We start from the raw sequence: 18,806 nt of genomic DNA, 5'->3' as shown, positions 1-18,806 counted from the left end.
GAATCTAAGTGTGCGTTCTCTAATTCTCTCTTTCTTTCTCTCTCTCGGAGGACCTGAGCCCTAGGACCATGCCCCAGGACTACCTGACATGACTCCTTGCTGTCCCCAGTCCACCTGGCCATGCTGCTGCTCCAGTTTCAACTGACCTGAGCCCTAGGACCATGCCCCAGGACTACCTGACATGATGACTTGCTGTCCCCAGTCCACCTGACCGTGCTGCTGCTCCAGTTTCTACTGTTCTGCCTTATTATTATTTGACCATGCTGGTCATTTATGAATATTTGAACATCTTGGCCATGTTCTGTTATAATCTCCACCCTGCACAGCCAGAAGAGGACTGGCCACCCCACATAGCCTGGTTCCTCTCTAGGTTTCTTCCTAGGTTTTGGCCTTTCTCTGGAGTTTTTCCTAGCCACCGTGCTTCTACACCTGCATTGCTTGCTGTTTGGGGTTTTAGGCATTGTTTCTGTACAGCACTTTGAGATATCAGCTGATGTATGAAGGGCTATATAAATAAATTTGATCTGATTTGATTTTGAATCTGCTGTTGCTTTATCCATTTTTTGACTTTTTAAATTCATTTCCATTGAGTCTTGAAGAATATACAGTTTTCAGAAAGTATTACAGACCCCTTTTTCCACATTTTGTTACATTGTTTTTTCCCCTCAATCTACACACAATGCCCCATAATGACAATGCAAAAACAGGTTTAGAAATGTTTGCAAATGTATTACCAATAAAATTAAAAAAAACGACATTTTACAAAAGTATTTAAACCCTTTACTCAGTACTTTGTTGAAGCACCTTTGGCAGTGATTACCGCCTCGAGGCTTCTTGGGTATGACTCTACAAGCTTGGCACACCTGTATTTGGGGAGTTTCTCCCATTCTTCTCAAGCTCTGTCAAGTTGGATGAGGAGCGTTGCTGCACAGCTATTTTCAGGTCTCCAGAGATATTAGATCGGGTTCAAATCCAGACTGGGCCACTCAAGGACCTTGAGACTTGTCCCGAAGCCACTCTTGTCCCGAAGCCACTTCACTACAGGAAAAGGAGGGCCGAGCACGTCCCATTCTCATCGACAGGGCTGTAGTGGAGCAGGTTGAGAGCTTCAAGTTACTTGGTGTCCACATCAACAACAAACTGGAATGGTCCAAACACACCAAGACAGTTGTGAAGAGGGCACGACAAAGCTTATTCACCCTCGGGAAACTAAAAAGATTTTGCATGGGTCCTGAAATCATCAAAAGTTCTACAGCTGCAACATCGAGAGCATCACTGCCTGGTACAGCAATTGCTCGGCCTCTGACCGCAAGGCACTACAGAGGGTAGTGTGTATGGCCCAGTAAATCACTGGGGCAAAGCTGCCTGCCACCCAGGACCTCTACACCAGGCGGTGTCAGAGGAAGGCCCTAAAACAATTCTAAGACCCCAGCCACCACAGTCATAGACTGTTCTCTCTACTACCCATGCGGTACCAGAGTGCCAAGTCTAGGACAAAAAGGCTTCTCAACAGTTTTTACCCCCAAGCCATAAGACTCCTGAACAGGTAACCAAATGGTTACATGGACTATGCATTGTGTGCCAACCCCCAAACCCTCTTTTTACGATGCTGCTACTCTGTTTATTATATATGCATAGTCACTTTAACTATACATTCATGTACATACTACCTCAATTGGCTAGCCGGGCTATCTGCATTGTGTCCCACCACCCGCCAACACCTCTTTTACGCTACTGCTACTCTCTGTTCATCATATATGCATAGTCACTTTAACCATATCTACATGTACATGCTACCTCAATCAGCCTGACTAACCGGTGTCTGTATGTAGCCTCGCTACTTTTATAGCCTCGCTACTGTGTATAGCCTGTCTTTTTACTGTTGTTTTATTTCTTTACCTACCTATTGTTCACCTAATACCTTTTTTGCACTATTGGTTAGAGCCTGTAAGTAAGCATTTCACTGTAAGGTTGTATTCGGCGCACGTGACAAACTTTGATTTGATTTGCATTGTCTTGGCTGTGTGCCTGGGGTCGTTGTCCTGTTGGAAGGTGAACCTTCACCCCATTCTGAGGTCCTGAGCGCTCTGGAGCAGGTTTTCATCAAGGATCTCTCTCTGTACTTTGTTCTGTTAATATTTCCCTCAATTGTGACTCGTCTCTGTCCCTCCTGCTGAAAAGCATCCCCACAGCATGATGCTGCCACCACCATGCTTTACTGTAAGGATTGGTATTGGCCAGGTGATGAGCGGTGCACCCTTCCGGTTACTAGTCCAACTCTCTAACCACTAGGCTACCCTGCCGACATGCACTGTCATCTGTGGGACATTTATATAGACAGGTGTGTGTGTGTGTGTGTGCCTTTCCAAATCATGTCCAATTAATTGAATTTACAGTACCACAGGTGGACTCCAAGTTGTAGAAACATCTAAAGGATGATTAATGGAAACAGGATGCACCTGAGCTCAATTTTGAGTCTCATAGCAAAGGGTCTAAATACTTATGTAATTAAGTTATTTGTTGTTGTTTTTTATTACATTTGCAAAAATGTCTACAAAACTGTTATCGCTTTGTCATTATGGATTAAAACATTGAATCCATTTTAGAATAAGTCTAACAAAATGTGGAAAAAATGAAGGGATCTGAATGCACTGTAACTTCTAAATGGCTCAGAAAAATAAGAGGTCAAATCATGACGTCGGTGATCTTCAGATTGGGAAGTTGGCGCTCTAGAAAGAGGCCCTACTTCCTGAGTTGGATGACCTTTCAAATCGATATTTCCCCGACGGAGCCCATTTTTCCCCCCAGAGTTCCCTGTTGTTTTGAATGTGGCATTCATCATTTTTTTATTTTAAATGTTTTACTTTTAAATATATCCATTGAGTCTTGAAGAATATAACTTATAAATACTTATAGCTTAGTTTAACCTGACGTTCCACATCCGAACCCAAAAGCTTGTTTTATTCCTTAGTAAACAATTTAAATGTAACCATGTTATAGCCTCAAAACATGGTAAAACTATTATTTTGATGTCATGGATGGTTAGTACTGGTATCATTGCTCTCTCCATTTGAGTGGTAACATTTATCCAGCCCCACCCCCTCAGTGGCAGGTGTCCGCTTTGTTATTGTTGGAGCTGCAGATTGCCACTTTAAAAGGAAGCAGCAGTCGGTGTTGAGTCCCTCTATTCTAGTGACTACATCTGGTTCCCCTTATCAATACCAAATAGGCTTCTCTGCACAAACTCAGATTTAAGTGTTCAGATATTTCAGATGACTATTCAGTTTGGTTTGTGCTTCTATGGAAATCGTGTGCGCAATGATTTGAAAGCTCATTTACTATTCAAAGTGATTGTTTTTGGTACACAGTACACACACACCCACGTTTGGTGTTGATAAGAAACCCTTTAAAATAAAGCCCAATCACCCCCTATATTATAAACTGGTTGGTCTGAGCCCTGAATGCTGATTTGTCTGAAAGCCATGGTATACCACAGGTATGACACCACTTTTATTTTTACATCTAATTACGTTGGTAGCCAGTTAATAATAGCAATAAGGCACCTCGGAGGTTTGTGGTACATATCCAATATACCACGGCTAAGGGCCGTATCCAGGCACTCTGCGTGGCCATGTAGCATTTATATTAGGGGTCGACTGATTATGATTTTTCAACGCGATACCGATTTATTGGAGGACCAAAAAAAGCCGATGCCGATTTTTATATATATATTTGTAATAATGACAATTACAACAATACTGTATGAACACTTATTTTAACTTAATATAATACGTAAATAAAATCTATTTAGTCTCAAATAAATAATAAAACATGCTCAATTTGGTTTAAATATTCAATATTCCCAGTAAAGACGTTTTAGGTTGTAGTTAATATAGGAATTATGTCACGTCGACTGTTTCTCTCTATACCATTTGTATTTCGTATCTTTGACTATTGGATGTTCTAATAGGCACTTGAGTATTACCAGCCTAATCTCAGGAGTTGATAGGCTTGAAGTCATACACCGCGCTGTCAAGCATTGCTAAGAGCTGCTGACAAAACGCAGTGAGTTTGAATGAACGTTTACGAGCCTGCTGCTGCCTACCACCTCTGTCAGACTGCTCTATCAAATATCAAATCATAGACTTAATTATAATACAATAAACACAGAAATACAAGCCTTTGGGCATTAATATGGTCAAATCCGGAAACTATCATTTAGAAAACAAAACGTTTCCGTATTTCACTGAAAGAATAAACGTTCCGTATTTTATCGAACGGGTTGCAACCCTAAGTCTAAATATTGCTGTTACATTACACAACCTTCAATGTTATGTCATAATTATGTAGAATTATGGCAAATTAGTTCGCAACGAGCCAGGCGGCCCAAACGGTTCTGTATACCCTGACTTTGCATGCAATAAACACAAGAGAAGTGACACAATTTCCCCAGTTAATATTGCCTGCTAACATTCATTTATTTTAACTAAATATGCAAGTTTAAAAATATATACTTCTGTGTATTGATTTTAAGAAAGGCATTGATGTTTATGGTTAAGTACATTCCTGCAATGATTGTGCTTTTTTGCGAATGCGCTTTTGTTAAAACATCACCTGTTTGGCAAAGTAGCCTGTGATTCGATGATAAATTAACAGGCGCCGTATTGATTATATGCAACGCAGGACAAGCTCGTTAATCTAGTAATATCATCAACCATGTGTAGTTAACTAGTGATTGTGAAGATTGATTGTTTTTTTATAAGGTAAGTTTAATGCTAGCTAGCAATTTACCTTGGCTCCTTGCTGCACTCGCATAACAGGTGCTCAGCCTGCCCCGCAGTTTCCTCATGGAATGCAATTTAATCGGCCATAATCGGCATCCAAAAATGCAGATTAATCGGTTGACCTCTATTTCATATTACAACCAATGGCCATGTACCACACACCCCTCGGGCCTTATTGCTTTAATATACTTCAACCTGGTAGACTTTAGAGGCCAAAAAAGGGCAGTTGTGCCATGCACGATGCAGACAATGTTTCACAAACATTTTAAAGAACTGGGGTCGACTCCTTTTTCATTCTCAGTCATTTAAAATAATTTAAAACTGAATTTCAACATTACTTTCAAAAATATACAATTCAACATCAGAGTGCTGACATGTAGTAATGGCAACAAGCTATTAAATGGAATTGGATGTGTCATAGTGCAGGTGCTATGACCATTTACTTAACCTTTTCCTTTGTCACCTTTCACCCTCGCCTCCCAGTCCTCCAGGCCTCTGTCTGCTTCTATGCAAAGAGTTGTCAAATGTCAAGAGTTTGACTGTCAAATGTGTCAGTGTTTCCAAGGAGGAAAAAGCAAGACAGAGTCTACGAGAGTCAGTTAACTGAGGGAAGGTGAAGAGAGTGTTTCTGCCCCAAGGTAAGAGGATACGGAGTGTCTTTAAGCTTCTACAAATGTAGCATATCAATGTTTGATAGCTTTTTTAAATAACTCAATCTTGTTAAATAATTATTCTGTATAAATCTGTAATAATGCTTAAATAAAAACAAACAATTAAAGGTAATACATGTAAAGTAATGAACGAGTGGTGTTTATGAAACATGTATTTCTGAAGAGATCCCCAGGGCCGGCTCTAGGCATAAGCAACATAAGAGGGTGCTTAGGGGCCCCGAACTCAGTCGGGGTCTCAACTTACTATTGAGAGTTAGAATAGTAGAATACACAAGGTGCAAACTTGAAATTTGGTTGTGCATCAGCAGTCTTTCACTTGTTTTGTCATTCACTGACAGTCACTCAATTAGCCATGTCAGGTAACAATTTTAGATTGGAAAGTTGGTCTTGCCAGTTATCTAAACTTGTAGTAATCATGGCCGAATACCAACCGGGCACGCAGGGCACATTCTCAGGGGTCCTGACCACTAGGGGGCCCCATTGATTTTGTTAGTCACTCTCACTCAGATATCATTAACATGGCATAAGTGATGGAAAAATGTGTAGAATTGCATGAAATTAGCTTTAAAACTGAAAACAATTTTATCTCCACCCTAAGGTAAAATGGGAAGAATTGCAGGAAATGTGCTTTAAAACTACAAAATGTTTCTCTTCCCCATGGCAAAATGTGTAGAATTGCAGGAAATGTACTTTCAAGCGTACATGTTTCTCTCCGTCATCAAAAGGGGGGCCACTAAAACTATTTTGCTCAATTGGAGATACCCAAATATACACTGTGTACAAGTATTAGGACATGCAGCCAAATTGACAACTGTGGGAAGCGTTGTAATCAACATAGTCCAGCATCCCTGTGGAATGCTTTTGACATCTTGTAGAGTCCATGCCTGTCGAAGTGAGGCTGTTCTGAGGGCAAAAGGGGTGCAACTCAATGTAAGGAGGGTGTTCCTAATGTTTTGTACACTCAGTGTATTTACTGTATTAACTTTAGTAAAAATCTGTATAATCATCTGAGGAGTAAGGCTGGAATTCACTTGTCACAGATTTAGGCTCAATCGTTTTCACTCAAAGTATTTATGCTATTGCCTATTTACAGTGGGGCAAAAAAGTATTTAGTCAGCCACCAATTGTGCAAGTTCTCCCTCTTAAAAAGATGAGAGGCCTGTAATTTTCATCATAGGTACACTTCAACTATGACAGACAAAATGAAAAAAATCCAGAAAATCACATTGTAGGATTTTTAATGAATTTATTTGAAAATTATGGTGGAAAATAAGTATTTGGTCACCTACAAACAAGCAAGATTTCTGGCTCTCACAGACCTGTAACTTCTTTAAGAGGCTCCTCTGTCCTCCACTCGTTACCTGTATTAATGGCACCTGTTTGAACTTGTTATCAGTATAAAAGTCACCTGTCCACAACCTCAAACAGTCACACTCCAAACGCCACTATGGCCAAGACCAAAGAGCTGTCAAAGGACACCAGAAACAAAATTGTAGACCTGCACCAGGCTGGGAAGACTGAATCTGCAATTGGTAAGCAGCTTGGTTTGAAGAAATCAACTGTGGGAGCAATTATTGGGAAATGGAAGACATACAAGACCACTGATAATCTCCTCGATCTGGGGCTCCACGCAAGATCTCACCCGGTGGGGTCAAAATGATCACAAGAACGGTGAGCAAAAATCCCAGAACCACACGGGGGGACCTAGTGAATGACCTGCAGAGAGCTGGGACCAAAGTAACAAAGCCTACCATCAGTAACACTACGCCGCCAGGTACTCAAATCCTGCAGTGCCAGACGTGTCCCCCTGCTTAAAACTTCTTGACACTACCCATCCCTGTAGCGGGATCATTTTCTTCAGCAACCGCTGAATAGCATAGCACAACAGTCAAGTAATATTACTAAAAAATATTCATATTCATGAAATCACAAGTGCAATATTGCGAAACACAGTTTAGCTTGTTAATCCACCTGTCGTCTCAGATTTTGAAATTATGCTTTACTGCGAAAGCAATCCAAGCGTTTGTGTAAGTTTATCGATAGCCTAGCATAGCATTATGTACACTTAGCATCAGGAAGCTTGGTCACGAAAATCAGAAAAGCAATCAAATCAACTGTTTACTTTTGATGATCTTCGGACGTTTTCACTCACGAGACTCCCAGTTACACACCTTTTGTTCCATAAAGATTATTTTTATACCCAAAATACCGACATTTGTTTGTCGCGTTATGTTCAGAAATCCACAGGAAAGAGTGGTCACGACAACGCAGACGGAAATTCCAAATAGTCTTCATAATGTCCACAGAAACATGTCAAACGTTTTTTATAATCATTCCTCAGGTAGTTTTTAAAGTATATATTCGATAATATATCTACCGAGTGTGTAGCTTTTTCCATAACAGCGGGAGGAACAATGTCGGCTTTACTCAATTGCGCACAAACTCACTCTGAGAGCCCCCACCTCTCCACTTACGCAATGTGATCCTTCACGCTCATTTTTTAAAATAAAAGCCTGAAACTATGTCTAAAGACTGTTGACACATTAGGGAAGCCACAAAAAAAGGAATCTGGTTGATATCCCTTTAAATGGAGGATAGACATGCATAGGAACACAGAGGTTTCAAAATAAGAGGCACTTCCTCAGGCTTTCGCCTGCTATATCAGTTCTGTTATACTCACAGACAATATTTTTACCGTTTTGGAAACTTGAGTGTATTCTATCATAATCTGTCAATTATATGCATATTCTAGCACCTGGTCCTGAGAAATAGGCTGTTTACTTTGGGAACGTTATTTTTCCAAACATAAAAATAGTGCCCCCTAGCTTCAAGAGATTAAGCCAGTACATGTCCAGGCCCGTCTGAAGTTTGCTAGAGAGCATTTGGATGATCCAGAAGAAGATTGGGAGAATGTCATATGGTCAGATGAAACCAAAATATAACTTTTTTTGTTTGGAGGATAAAGAATGCTGAGTTGCATCCAAAGAACACCATACCTACTGTGAAGCATGGGGGTGGAAACATCGTGCTTTGGGGCTGTTTTTCTGCAAAGGGACCAGGACGACTGATCCGTGTAAAGGAAAGAATGAATGTGGCCATGTATCGTGAGATTTTGAGTGAAAACCTCCTTCCATCAGCAAGGGCATTGAAGATGAAACGTGGCTGGGTCTTTCAGCATGACAATGATCCCAAACACACTGCCGGGCAACAAAGGAGTGGCTTCGTAAAAAGCATTTCAAGGTCCTGGAGTGGCCTAGCCAGTCTCCAGATCTCAACCCCATAGAAAGTCTTTGGAGGGAGTTGAATGTCCATGTTGCCCAGCAACAGCCCCCAAAAATCACTGCTCTAGAGGAGATCTGCATGGAGGAATGGGCCAAAATAACAGCAACAGTGTGTGAACCTTGTGAAGACTTACAGAAAACTTTTGACCTCTGTCATTGCCAACAAAGGGTATTGAGAAACTTTTGTTATTGACCAAATACTTATTTTCCACCATAATTTGCAAATAAATTCATTAAAAATCCTACAATGTGATTTTCTGGATTTTTTTCTTAATTTTGTCTGTCATAGTTGAAGTGTACCTATGATGAAAATTACAGGCCTCATCTTTTTAAGTGGGAAAACTTTCACAATTGGTGGCTGACTAGATACTTTTTTGCCCCACTGTATGTTGAAACTAGCCTTATCCATCAACTTTGGCTACACACCTTTCTCAAATGACAGGACCTGTCAGAGATGCAAATGACTTCCTGTCCTCAAAGACCTGCCATGGCAACAATAGGAGTTGGCCTGTAGGCCTCCTGTTTCCAATGTTTTCTTTGCCAAAGCATATGGTCAAATTTGGGCTAAGGGAAATTGGTTGATATGTAAACAACCCACAGTGTGCCTAAACAAAACTGCTACCTAAACAACCACAACCAACGGCCACATAAATATTAGATGACAGGGCTGTTTTGCTATGTTTCTGAAATTGTAACAAATGAAACTAATATTTGCCTTCACAGCCCAGTTACCTGCCAACCTCGACGACCCATCTGACACCCCCCCTGCTCCCTTCTGGCTTTCGCGGCCATGGCCCTCGTCACAACCATGGGAGTGGTGCCAGTCGTTCTCCTGGTCCTGGCAGCATTTGACTCAGGTGAACCAATCCCATACAGTATCTCTCTACATGACTGTGACCTGTTTTAGGACTTTTTACAAAGTTACTCTGTCATTATAGATGCTGTAAATGCTGAAGAAAATACAAACTGGGTTCATCTCAATAAATACATCTCATCATCTCCTTTGAAAAACTGACTGAACAGGGTGGAAGCAAATTCATCCACCATATAGCTTTCAGCTATCCTGTCAATATACAGTACCAGTCCAAAGTGTAGACACACCTACTCATTCAAGGGTTTTTCTTTATTTTTACTATTTTTTACATTGTAGAATAATAGTGAAGACATTAAAACTATTACATAACACATGGCATTGCGTAGTAACCAAAAATGTCTTAAACAAATCAAAATCTATTTTATATTTGAGATTCTTCAAAGGAGCCATCCTTTGCATTGATGACAGCTTTGCACACTCTTGTCATTCTCTCAATCAGCTTCACTTGGAATTCTTTTCCCACATATGCTGAGCACTTGTTGGCTGCTTTTCCTTCACTCTGTGGTCCAACTCATCCCAAACCATCTCAATTGGGTTGAGGTTGGGTGATTGTGGAGGCCAGGTCATCTGATGCAGCACTCCATCACTCTGCTTCTTGGTCAAATAGCCCTTACACAGCCTGGAGGTGTGTTGGGTCATTGTTCTGTTGAAAAACAAATGATAGTCACTCTAAGAGCAAACCAGATGGGATGGTATATCGCTGCAGAATGCTGTGGTAGCCATGCTCGTTAAGTGTGCCTTGAATTCTAAATGAATCACTGACCGTGTCAGCAGCAAAGCACCCCCACACCATCACACATCCTCCTCAATGCTTCACGGTGGGAACTACACATGCAGAGATCATCTGTTCACCTACTCTGCATCTCACAAAGACACAGCGGTTGGAACCAAAAATCTCACATTTGGACTCTTCAGACCAAAGGACCCTGGGACTAAACACCTCCCTATGCAACTGGATCCTGGACATCCTGATGGGCCGCCCCCAGATGGTAAGGGTAAAGCAACAACACGTCTGCCACACTGATCCTCAACACTGGAGCCCCTCAGGGGTGCGCGCTTAGTCCCCTCCTGTACTCCCTGTTCACCCACAACTGCATGGCCAAACACGACTCCAACACCATCATTACTTTTGCTGACGACACAACAGTGGTAGGCCTGATTACCAACAGAATGAGACTGCCTATAGGGAGGAGGTCAGAGACGTGGCAGTGTGGTGCCAGGACAACAACCTCTCCCTCAATGTGAGCAAGACAAAGGAGCTGGTCGTGGACTACAGGAATAGGCGGGCCGAAGGGGCCCCAATTAACATTGATGGGGCTGAAGTGGAGCGGGTCGAGAGTTAAGTTCCTTGGTGTCCACATCACCAACAAACTAACATGGTCCAAACACACCAAAGAGAGGGCACTACAACACCTTTTCCCCCTCAGGAGACTGAAAATATTTGGCATGGGTCCCCAGATCCTCAAAACGTTCTACAGCTGCACCATCGAGAGCATCCTGACCAGTTGCATCACCGCCTGGTATGGCAACTGCTCGGCATTTGACCATAAGGCGCTACAGAGGGTATTACGTACGGCCCAGTACATCACTGGGGCCAAGCTTCCTTCCATCCAGGACATATATACTAGGCGGTGTCAGAGGAAAGCCCCAAAAAAATGTCAGACTCCAGTCACCCAAGTCATAGACTGTTCGCAAGGCAAGCGGTACCGGAGCGCCAAGTCTAGGACCGAAAGGCTCCTTAACAGCTTCTACTCCTCAAGCCATAAGACTGCTGAACAATTAATCAAATGGCCACCCGGACTATTTACATTGACACTTCCCTTGGTACCGGTACCCCCTGTAAATAGCCTCATTAATGTTATTTTTTACTTTAGTTTATTTGGTAAATATTTTCTTAACTATTTCTTGAACTGCATTGTTGGTTACGGGCTTGTAAGTAAGTATTTCACAGTTCCTGTTGTATTCGGCACATATGACAAAATAAAGTTTATTTTCCACCGGTCTAATGTCCATTGTTCATGTTTCTTGCCCCAAGCAAGTCTCTTCTTATTGTTGGTGTCCTTTAGTAGTGGTTTCTTTGCAGCAATTCGATCATGAAGGCCTGATTCACGCAGTCTCCTCTGAACAGTTGATGTTGAGATGTGTCTGTTACTTGAACCCTGTGAAACATTTATTTGGGCTGCAATTTCTGAGGCTGGTAAATCTAAACTTATCCTCTGCAGCAGAGGTAACTCTGGGTCTTACTTTCCTGTGCCGGTCCTCACGAGAGCCAGTTTCATCATAGCGGTTGATGGTTTTTACGACTGCTCTTGAAGAAACTATCAAAGTTATTGACATTTTCCGTATTGACTGACCTTCATGTCTTAAAGTAATGATGGAATGATGGACTGTCGTTTCTCTTTGCTTATTTGAGCTGTTCTTGCCATAATATGGACTTGGTCTTTACCAAATAGGGCAATCTTCTGTATACCAACCCTACCTTGTCACAACACAACTGATTGGCTAAAACGCATTAAGAAGGAAAGAAATTCCATGAAGCACACCTGTTAATTGAAATGCATTCCAGGTGACTGCCTCATGAAGCTGGTTGAGAGAATGGAAAGAGTGTGCAAAGCTGTCATCAAGGCAAATGGTGGCTACTTTGAAGAATCTCAAATAATATGAAATATATTTTGATTTGTTTAACACTTTTTTGGTTATTACATTATTCCATATGTGTTATTTCATAGTTTTGATGTCTTCACTATTAGAAAATAAACCCTTGAATGAGTACAGTAGGTGTGTCCAAACTTTTGAATGGTGCTGTAGCTTGCACCTATCCTGTCCTTTCAGATTACTGGAGAAGAAAGAAAGGAGAATAGGAAAGGAAGCCACTTTACACTATTGAGATGAGCCTGCTGGGTTGAATGAAAGGAAAACAGGCTGATCAGGCCTGTAGTATGTCCCCCTCTGCTGGTATGACACTAGTAGTATTGGAGCGTTCTCCACCTCTATCATCAACAGCACATAGTCACCTAAAATACAATTTCCTTTATTAGTTCAACAATATGGAACACAGACTCTTAAGTCTGTCGACATGTTTGGGTATTTTTGGTAATTAGATAATCTTATCCTGGAGCAGAATTGTTTTGTTTGCATTTGAAAATGGATGTTTTAGCAGTTTCTACCCCTCTTTAGTGTCCACAGCACACTCTCTTCCTAATAGCTTTGGCAAAGAGTTCATCACTGCGTTCCCGGAGAACATCGCCTTTTACCATCCCACTCAGCCTTACAACAGAATTGTAATCACAGCACTACACAGTGACACCACGGTAATTGTGAAAATGAGGGAACTGGGTTCCACAGATACCAGGAACCTGAATGCAGCACAGGAAGTTGTGATTGAGACACGTTGGATAAGTGCAGAACTCAAGAGGTCAAAGTTCTCTAACAACACAATCCATGTGACCAGCAACAAAGACATCAGTGTCCTTGCCATCAGCCAAAGAGGTGAAAGCATCCAGGCCACGGTAGTCCCACCGGTGGAGAGCTTGGGTACAGAGTACCATGTCCCCCCTATACCTGAGATGAAGCATCCTCAGCCTCAAATAAACCCAGGGAACCATTTGTTTAGGCTCATCATCATAAACAATAAAGAAACTAACAATGTCAACATCTCAGGGCCAGTAGGTGAGAACGAGACTGTCTCACTCCAGCCGTTCCAACTGGTTCAACTCGGGCTCAATAGATCGCTGCCAGAGCCACACGTATTGGCCGACCACCCCGTGGCGGTTCTGTACAGCCACCCATGTGCTGCCACAACTAACTGCACCTGTAGTTTTCTGTTCAGCCCTCTGTACCCTGTCACAGCTTGGGGGTCAGAATACCTTGTGCACCCCTCTTTGGAGAATGGAGCTTTGAATGAAACTACCTTCCTGCTGACGACCAACCAAAGTGTGAGTTTACTCAGTGAACCCCCTACAGAGCCCCTCCAACTGCAGTCTTCCCACGAGCTGCCCTTCTATCCCTTCCTCCCTGGTGGCTCCTCCCTGGTCAAGACCTCCAGTCTTGTCTCCCTGACCCTCCACAGACCAGGCCTACTCCTCAGCCTCATCCCAACGCATAGCTTCTCCACCTGCTACCTCCTCCACTCCCTCAACGCCATGAGGAACCAAGCCCTGTTAGTAGCCCCCACAGCCCGGACAGAGGGGGTGCATCAGGGGAACACAGCCCTGGATGTCACATGGACTCCCATGATGGGGACCGAGTACTCCTGGGCACTCATTGACTTTGGAACAGAATACAGGAGGCATGTCATCTGGCATAGTTCCTCCAAAATGGCTGCTTACTACTTGGGAGAGACAAACGGCATGGTTTTTGGGAATCCGGCTGCCAGCATCAGCACAGATCCAGGTATGGTGTTGTAGAGGTTTCATAGTGTTGTATTGCTGTGAATTATGCATATCATTCATGTCTGTTGTATGCCAGTTTTTTATAGGAATATATTGATTGCTCTCTCGTGTGCGTGCACTTGTGCGTTTGTATGCACAGATTCTAAGGGCTGTTTGCTGAGGCCAGAGGTTGTGACACTTGGGGATGAGCAGGGTGGCTGGCCTGAGTCTCTGAAGTACTGCCAAGATCAGGGCTACAGTCTGGTCAGCCTGAACACAGAAGAGTTTCTACTTCAAGTGACCAATAAACTGAGGGAGTCTGAGACCCCGATTCAGGGACAGACGCAGGGTCAGGTGTGGATAGGCCTCCGTCGGAGCTCACTGACAGGGCAGTGGTACTGGCTGAGCAAGGCTGCTGTGTCCTTCAGTCACTGGGCCCAGGGCGAGCCAGGGACCCCCATACAGGGCCAGTGTGCCATGATGACACTGGACCCCCAGGGAAACTATACCTGGAGCGACCAGAGCTGCTGTGAAGCTCTCCCAGCCGTCTGCTACAGAGAGCCACTACACTTCCCCCTTCAGTAGAGCTCCATACATGACCACGTCCCTTTCTGTAGTACCCTTCATACATTATACTCACTAGGTTCAAGCCCCTTTGTGAAGGGCATTTCATAAGATATATTCTCTAAACAGCTGTACTGTATGTCTCAATCCAGAATTATTGAAACCGACTGGTGTCTCTGATCTAGGACTTGACAAATAAGACTGTTTTTACTTGTTATTCATATTACAGGTCCAAACCTGATTGTATCAAATCAATGAAATATTATCTACTGTAGTCTTGTGTAAAGTCTTTGATAAGGTGTAACATATGAATTGAAATATTGAGGAGTTAACTAGATATTAACTAGATACCGACACTAGCACTATAATGGGGCGAAACACCTGGTTGGCTTAGACTATTGACAACATGTAAACTATATTTATTCTCAATGTTTATAAAAATAAAAAAAACTACATTTGCACAATGAGCACTTGTCTCTCAAATACATTGTTACAGATATTGGTTAGCTAGATAGCTAATTTGAGCCATATTAGCATAGATGTGAAATCAGTCAAAATGCCCCAACAAGACAAGGTATCAAGAACAAGATAAAAACCTGCTGAAACGAGACACCTGGAGCACAATTCCCCACATGGCAGCGTCTTGTTATATTACCTTAAATGACATTAAATGTGGCATATTTGTAAAACAAGCTATGCTTGTGCTCTATTCTTTAAACCACCACAACCACAATAAATATACCATCCTCACCTTTAAATGTACAGAGGTTTTGTGTGTAGCCCCCATTTTGAGGCTTGACAAATAGTTTGATCATCACAACATTATTTGTTGTTCTCAACTAACATCAAGGCGGTGGCCCGTTCCTGTAGGTTCATGCTCTACAACATCCGCAGAGTACGACCCTGCCTCACACAGGAAGCGGCGCAGGTCCTAATCCAGGCACTTGTCATCTCCCGTCTGGATTACTGCAACTCGCTGTTGGCTGGGCTCCCTGCCTGTGCCATTAAACCCCTACAACTCATCCAGAACGCCGCAGCCCGTCTGGTGTTCAACCTTCCCAAGTTCTCTCACGTCACCCCGCTCCTCCGCTCTCTCCACTGGCTTCCAGTTGAAGCTCGCATCCGCTACAAGACCATGGTGCTTGCCTACGGAGCTGTGAGGGGAACGGCACCGCAGTACCTCCAGGCTCTGATCAGGCCCTACACCCAAACAAGGGCACTGCGTTCATCCACCTCTGGCCTGCTCGCCTCCCTACCACTGAGGAAGTACAGTTCCCGCTCAGCCCAGTCAAAACTGTTCGCTGCTCTGGCCCCCAATGGTGGAACAAACTCCCTCACGACGCCAGGACAGCGGAGTCAATCACCACCTTCCGGAGACACCTGAAACCCCACCTCTTCAAGGAATACCTAGGATAGGATAAAGTAATCCTTCTCACCCCCCCCTTAAATGATTTAGATGCACTATTGTAAAGTGGCTGTTCCACTGGATGTCAGAAGGTGAATTCACCAATTTGTAAGTCGCTCTGGATAAGAGCGTCTGCTAAATGACTTAAATGTAAATGTAAATGTCAACCAATGAGTTAGATTCATAAACAATAAACTAATGATTTACACTCTATTCATTACATATAAACCCTTGGTGGGGAATGAGGTGGGATCGAATTATATACAAATAGGTCCATAATGTATTATTTATTGAAGACAAATGGAAAAATGTATGAGAAGTTAAAACATTTGGATTCGTGTGTATGCGTATGCAAACAGTGTATCATTTGAACCAGCATCTGAGCCATGCTCGGCCTCCTCCCTGTGGCAGCCAGACTACCATCCCCAGCAGCAGGAGCACCTTGAACCCCAGGGAGAGGGAGAGCAGGAGCAGCAGCGGAGGGGCCTCGCCAGAGACCTGCACCTGCCTGGGGGGCAGCATGTACAGGGTGGCATGGTCCTTCCCCAGGGGGTTGGAGGCACTACATGTGTACTGCTGCCCAGGGAGGACATCCCGGAGCTGACTGGTGGTGTGATGTTGCTCGAGGGACTCCTGGGAGAGGGGAGAGTTGTCGGAGCCTTCCATGAGCTGGTCAGGCCCCAGCCACTGGACGTCAGGTAGGGGAGAGCCCTGGACACGACACTGAGCCCTGTAGCCAGCTTCCTCACTTCCCTCCACTGACAGGCCCAGGATTCGTGGGGCAGCTAACCATGAAAGGCAAACACAGACACCCCAAATCATTACGATCATTGCCATGAAATACGCATAAATCCATCTACAATTAGACAAACAGACAAACCCATATAGAGTTGACATTAGATCGCTTTCAAAGTCTAAAACAAACTGTAGTACTAGTCGGTAGAGCATGGCGCTTGCAACGCCAAGCGTCGTGGGTTCGATTCCCGCTGGGGCCACCCATATGTAAAAGTAGTGGCCCCAGCCGACTTGTAAGTCGCTTTGGACAAAAGCGTCTGCTAAATGGGATATATTATTATTATATTATATTATTACTACATTCTACAGTGTACTCATCATATACAGAATCCCCCTACCCTCCACTCTAAGCCGTGTGCCCATCTTATCCTCGTAGCTGGCGTGTGCGTGTCCGGGGACCTCCACACGGCAGTAGTAGCGTCCATTGTCCTGCAGGGCGGCGCTGTTGATGCGCAAGGAGAGGTCGTGCTCTCGGGGATTCCCCTCCAGGCGATAACGCTGGTCCTGCTGAGGGCCTGGCTGGCAGGTCCTGGCCCCAGTGGGAGAGGAGCAGTGGTAGAGCACCGTAGAGCCCTGGCCGTGGCCCAGCCGCCACACCACCTGCAGGGAGGAGTGCAGCGTGTGGTGGGGGTGGGTGAAGGAGCAAGGCAGCACCACTGGGTAGCCCTCCATGGCACGCACCTCCGCCTGAACCTTCATAGACCAGCCGTCATCGTTCGAAGCAGCGCCCAGGGCTGGATGTGTCATAATATTTGCTATTAATGCTCAGGACAGATGGAGAACTGGAGCTGACATATGATACTTTAAATTGAATAGTGATACAAACTTTACCACTGCAATTTAAAGTATGTTTAATCAAACTTCAACTATGGTATAAAAACACATTTTGAAAACAGGAATCGTTCCGTAATCCTGTAAGCAAAATGTCAATCTGGTAGTGGTGTCCAAATCAGTCATGCTTTGAAAATGAGGAAGGATTAACAGACTTTAGAAAAAGTTCACTTTGACCTAACTTTGCTTTCTGTTTTCCATTTGCTTCTGAAAAATGCAGTGCAAAATGATATCTCTGAATAGTGTGACCCCACAGTTTGTCTGACAAATATTTGATCCACATATGGTGTAGTCGTGAGTCCATCTGTAGCTTACTTACCTTCCATGAAACACAATAGGAGATTCACCATTCTGCAGAGTGACCGGGTGTCCATGCTGAGACTGCCGTGTTAAGGATAGAGTATGTAGGCAGGATTCTATGTTTGTCTCCTCAGCTGACTCACTGTTTCTCAGACACTGTCCCGTGGCTGCCAGTCATTCCAGTACAGATCATATGAGATTCTATAGCATATTTCCCTCATCTAACACACTGTCCTATACACACAAAGTATTCACAACACTTGACTTTTTCAACATTTTGTTGTGTTACAAAGTGGGATAAAATGGATTTAATTGTTGGTCAACGATCAACACAAAATACTTGTCATAACGTTGGCTTGGGGGTAGGTTTATGACAGTCATAAATACCTCTCCCCCCCTTTTTCTCTCTCTACCCTGCTGATGTTACATTTGCAAACACCTTGGTTAACATAGAGGGAACATCGAAAGTTGGGAGGAAATTAACTATATTCTGGTAATCCGACCAATTGAACATATGCGGTGGTACTTTAATGAATATGATGTCAGTTCGGTTGTCATCTGAGACATTCTCATCAATGATAAGATGACATAAACTCTACAGTGGAAAGTCTACACATCAGAGTTATCGGATTCACATGGAATTGTTGTTCAATTTAAATGTTTGAATATGAAATTATTCGTGATGAGATGAAATGTGATTGTAGCTTCTAAAATGTGAGATTTCATAAGGTAGGGCTCTGCTCAATCAGTGGCCCATAAAACTTTTCAAACACGCCCTCCTCTCCCTTCCCATATAAAGCCTTGACGACAATGTAACCTCCTGTTCCGAGGATGACGGTCCAATGTCAGAATGGTTCAGATAATACCTACAGAACGAAGCTGTACTCTGGTTGAGAATGGTATGAACGTTGAACTCTTATTCACTACAGAA

General features: G+C 43.4%; 1 protein-coding gene and 1 long non-coding RNA gene across 2 annotated transcripts; one reads left to right on the top strand and one right to left on the bottom strand.

The window, feature by feature from the left end:
- Nucleotides 1-3,451: 3,451 nt before the first annotated feature.
- On the top strand, nt 3,452-13,358 carry LOC135521346 (uncharacterized). The gene is made up of 4 exons (XR_010452527.1): nt 3,452-3,496; nt 5,268-5,422; nt 9,460-9,593; nt 12,788-13,358. It is a non-coding gene; the product is annotated as an uncharacterized LOC135521346 (long non-coding RNA).
- A 2,863-nt stretch (nt 13,359-16,221) lies between these two features.
- LOC135521345 (sialic acid-binding Ig-like lectin 15) lies at nt 16,222-18,036 on the bottom strand. Its single transcript, XM_064947260.1, has 3 exons — nt 17,895-18,036; nt 17,083-17,478; nt 16,222-16,734 (listed from the first exon to the last, which is right to left on the bottom strand). The coding sequence occupies exons 1-3, from the start codon at nt 17,947-17,949 to the stop codon at nt 16,313-16,315; spliced, it is 873 nt and encodes a 290-aa protein (XP_064803332.1). The 5' UTR covers nt 17,950-18,036; the 3' UTR covers nt 16,222-16,312.
- Nucleotides 18,037-18,806: the final 770 nt, after the last annotated feature.

Source organism: Oncorhynchus masou, chromosome 29 (genome assembly GCF_036934945.1).
Source record: "Oncorhynchus masou masou isolate Uvic2021 chromosome 29, UVic_Omas_1.1, whole genome shotgun sequence".
Classification (NCBI taxonomy): Eukaryota; Metazoa; Chordata; class Actinopteri; order Salmoniformes; family Salmonidae; genus Oncorhynchus; species Oncorhynchus masou.
The sequence above is the reverse complement of the archived record's forward strand: the minus strand, read 5'-3'. Positions and strand labels throughout refer to the sequence as shown.

Bases quoted from the DNA above. Each gene is read 5' to 3' on its own strand.
- LOC135521345 (XM_064947260.1), bottom strand. From the start codon at position 17,949: ATGGACACCCGGTCACTCTGCAGAATGGTGAATCTCCTATTGTGTTTC. The intron at 17,479-17,894 runs GTAAGTAAGCTA...TGACACATCCAG, and splicing joins CCTATTGTGTTTCATGGAAG to CCCTGGGCGCTGCTTCGAAC. The intron at 16,735-17,082 runs GTAGGGGGATTC...TTTCATGGTTAG, and splicing joins CACACGGCTTAGAGTGGAGG to CTGCCCCACGAATCCTGGGC.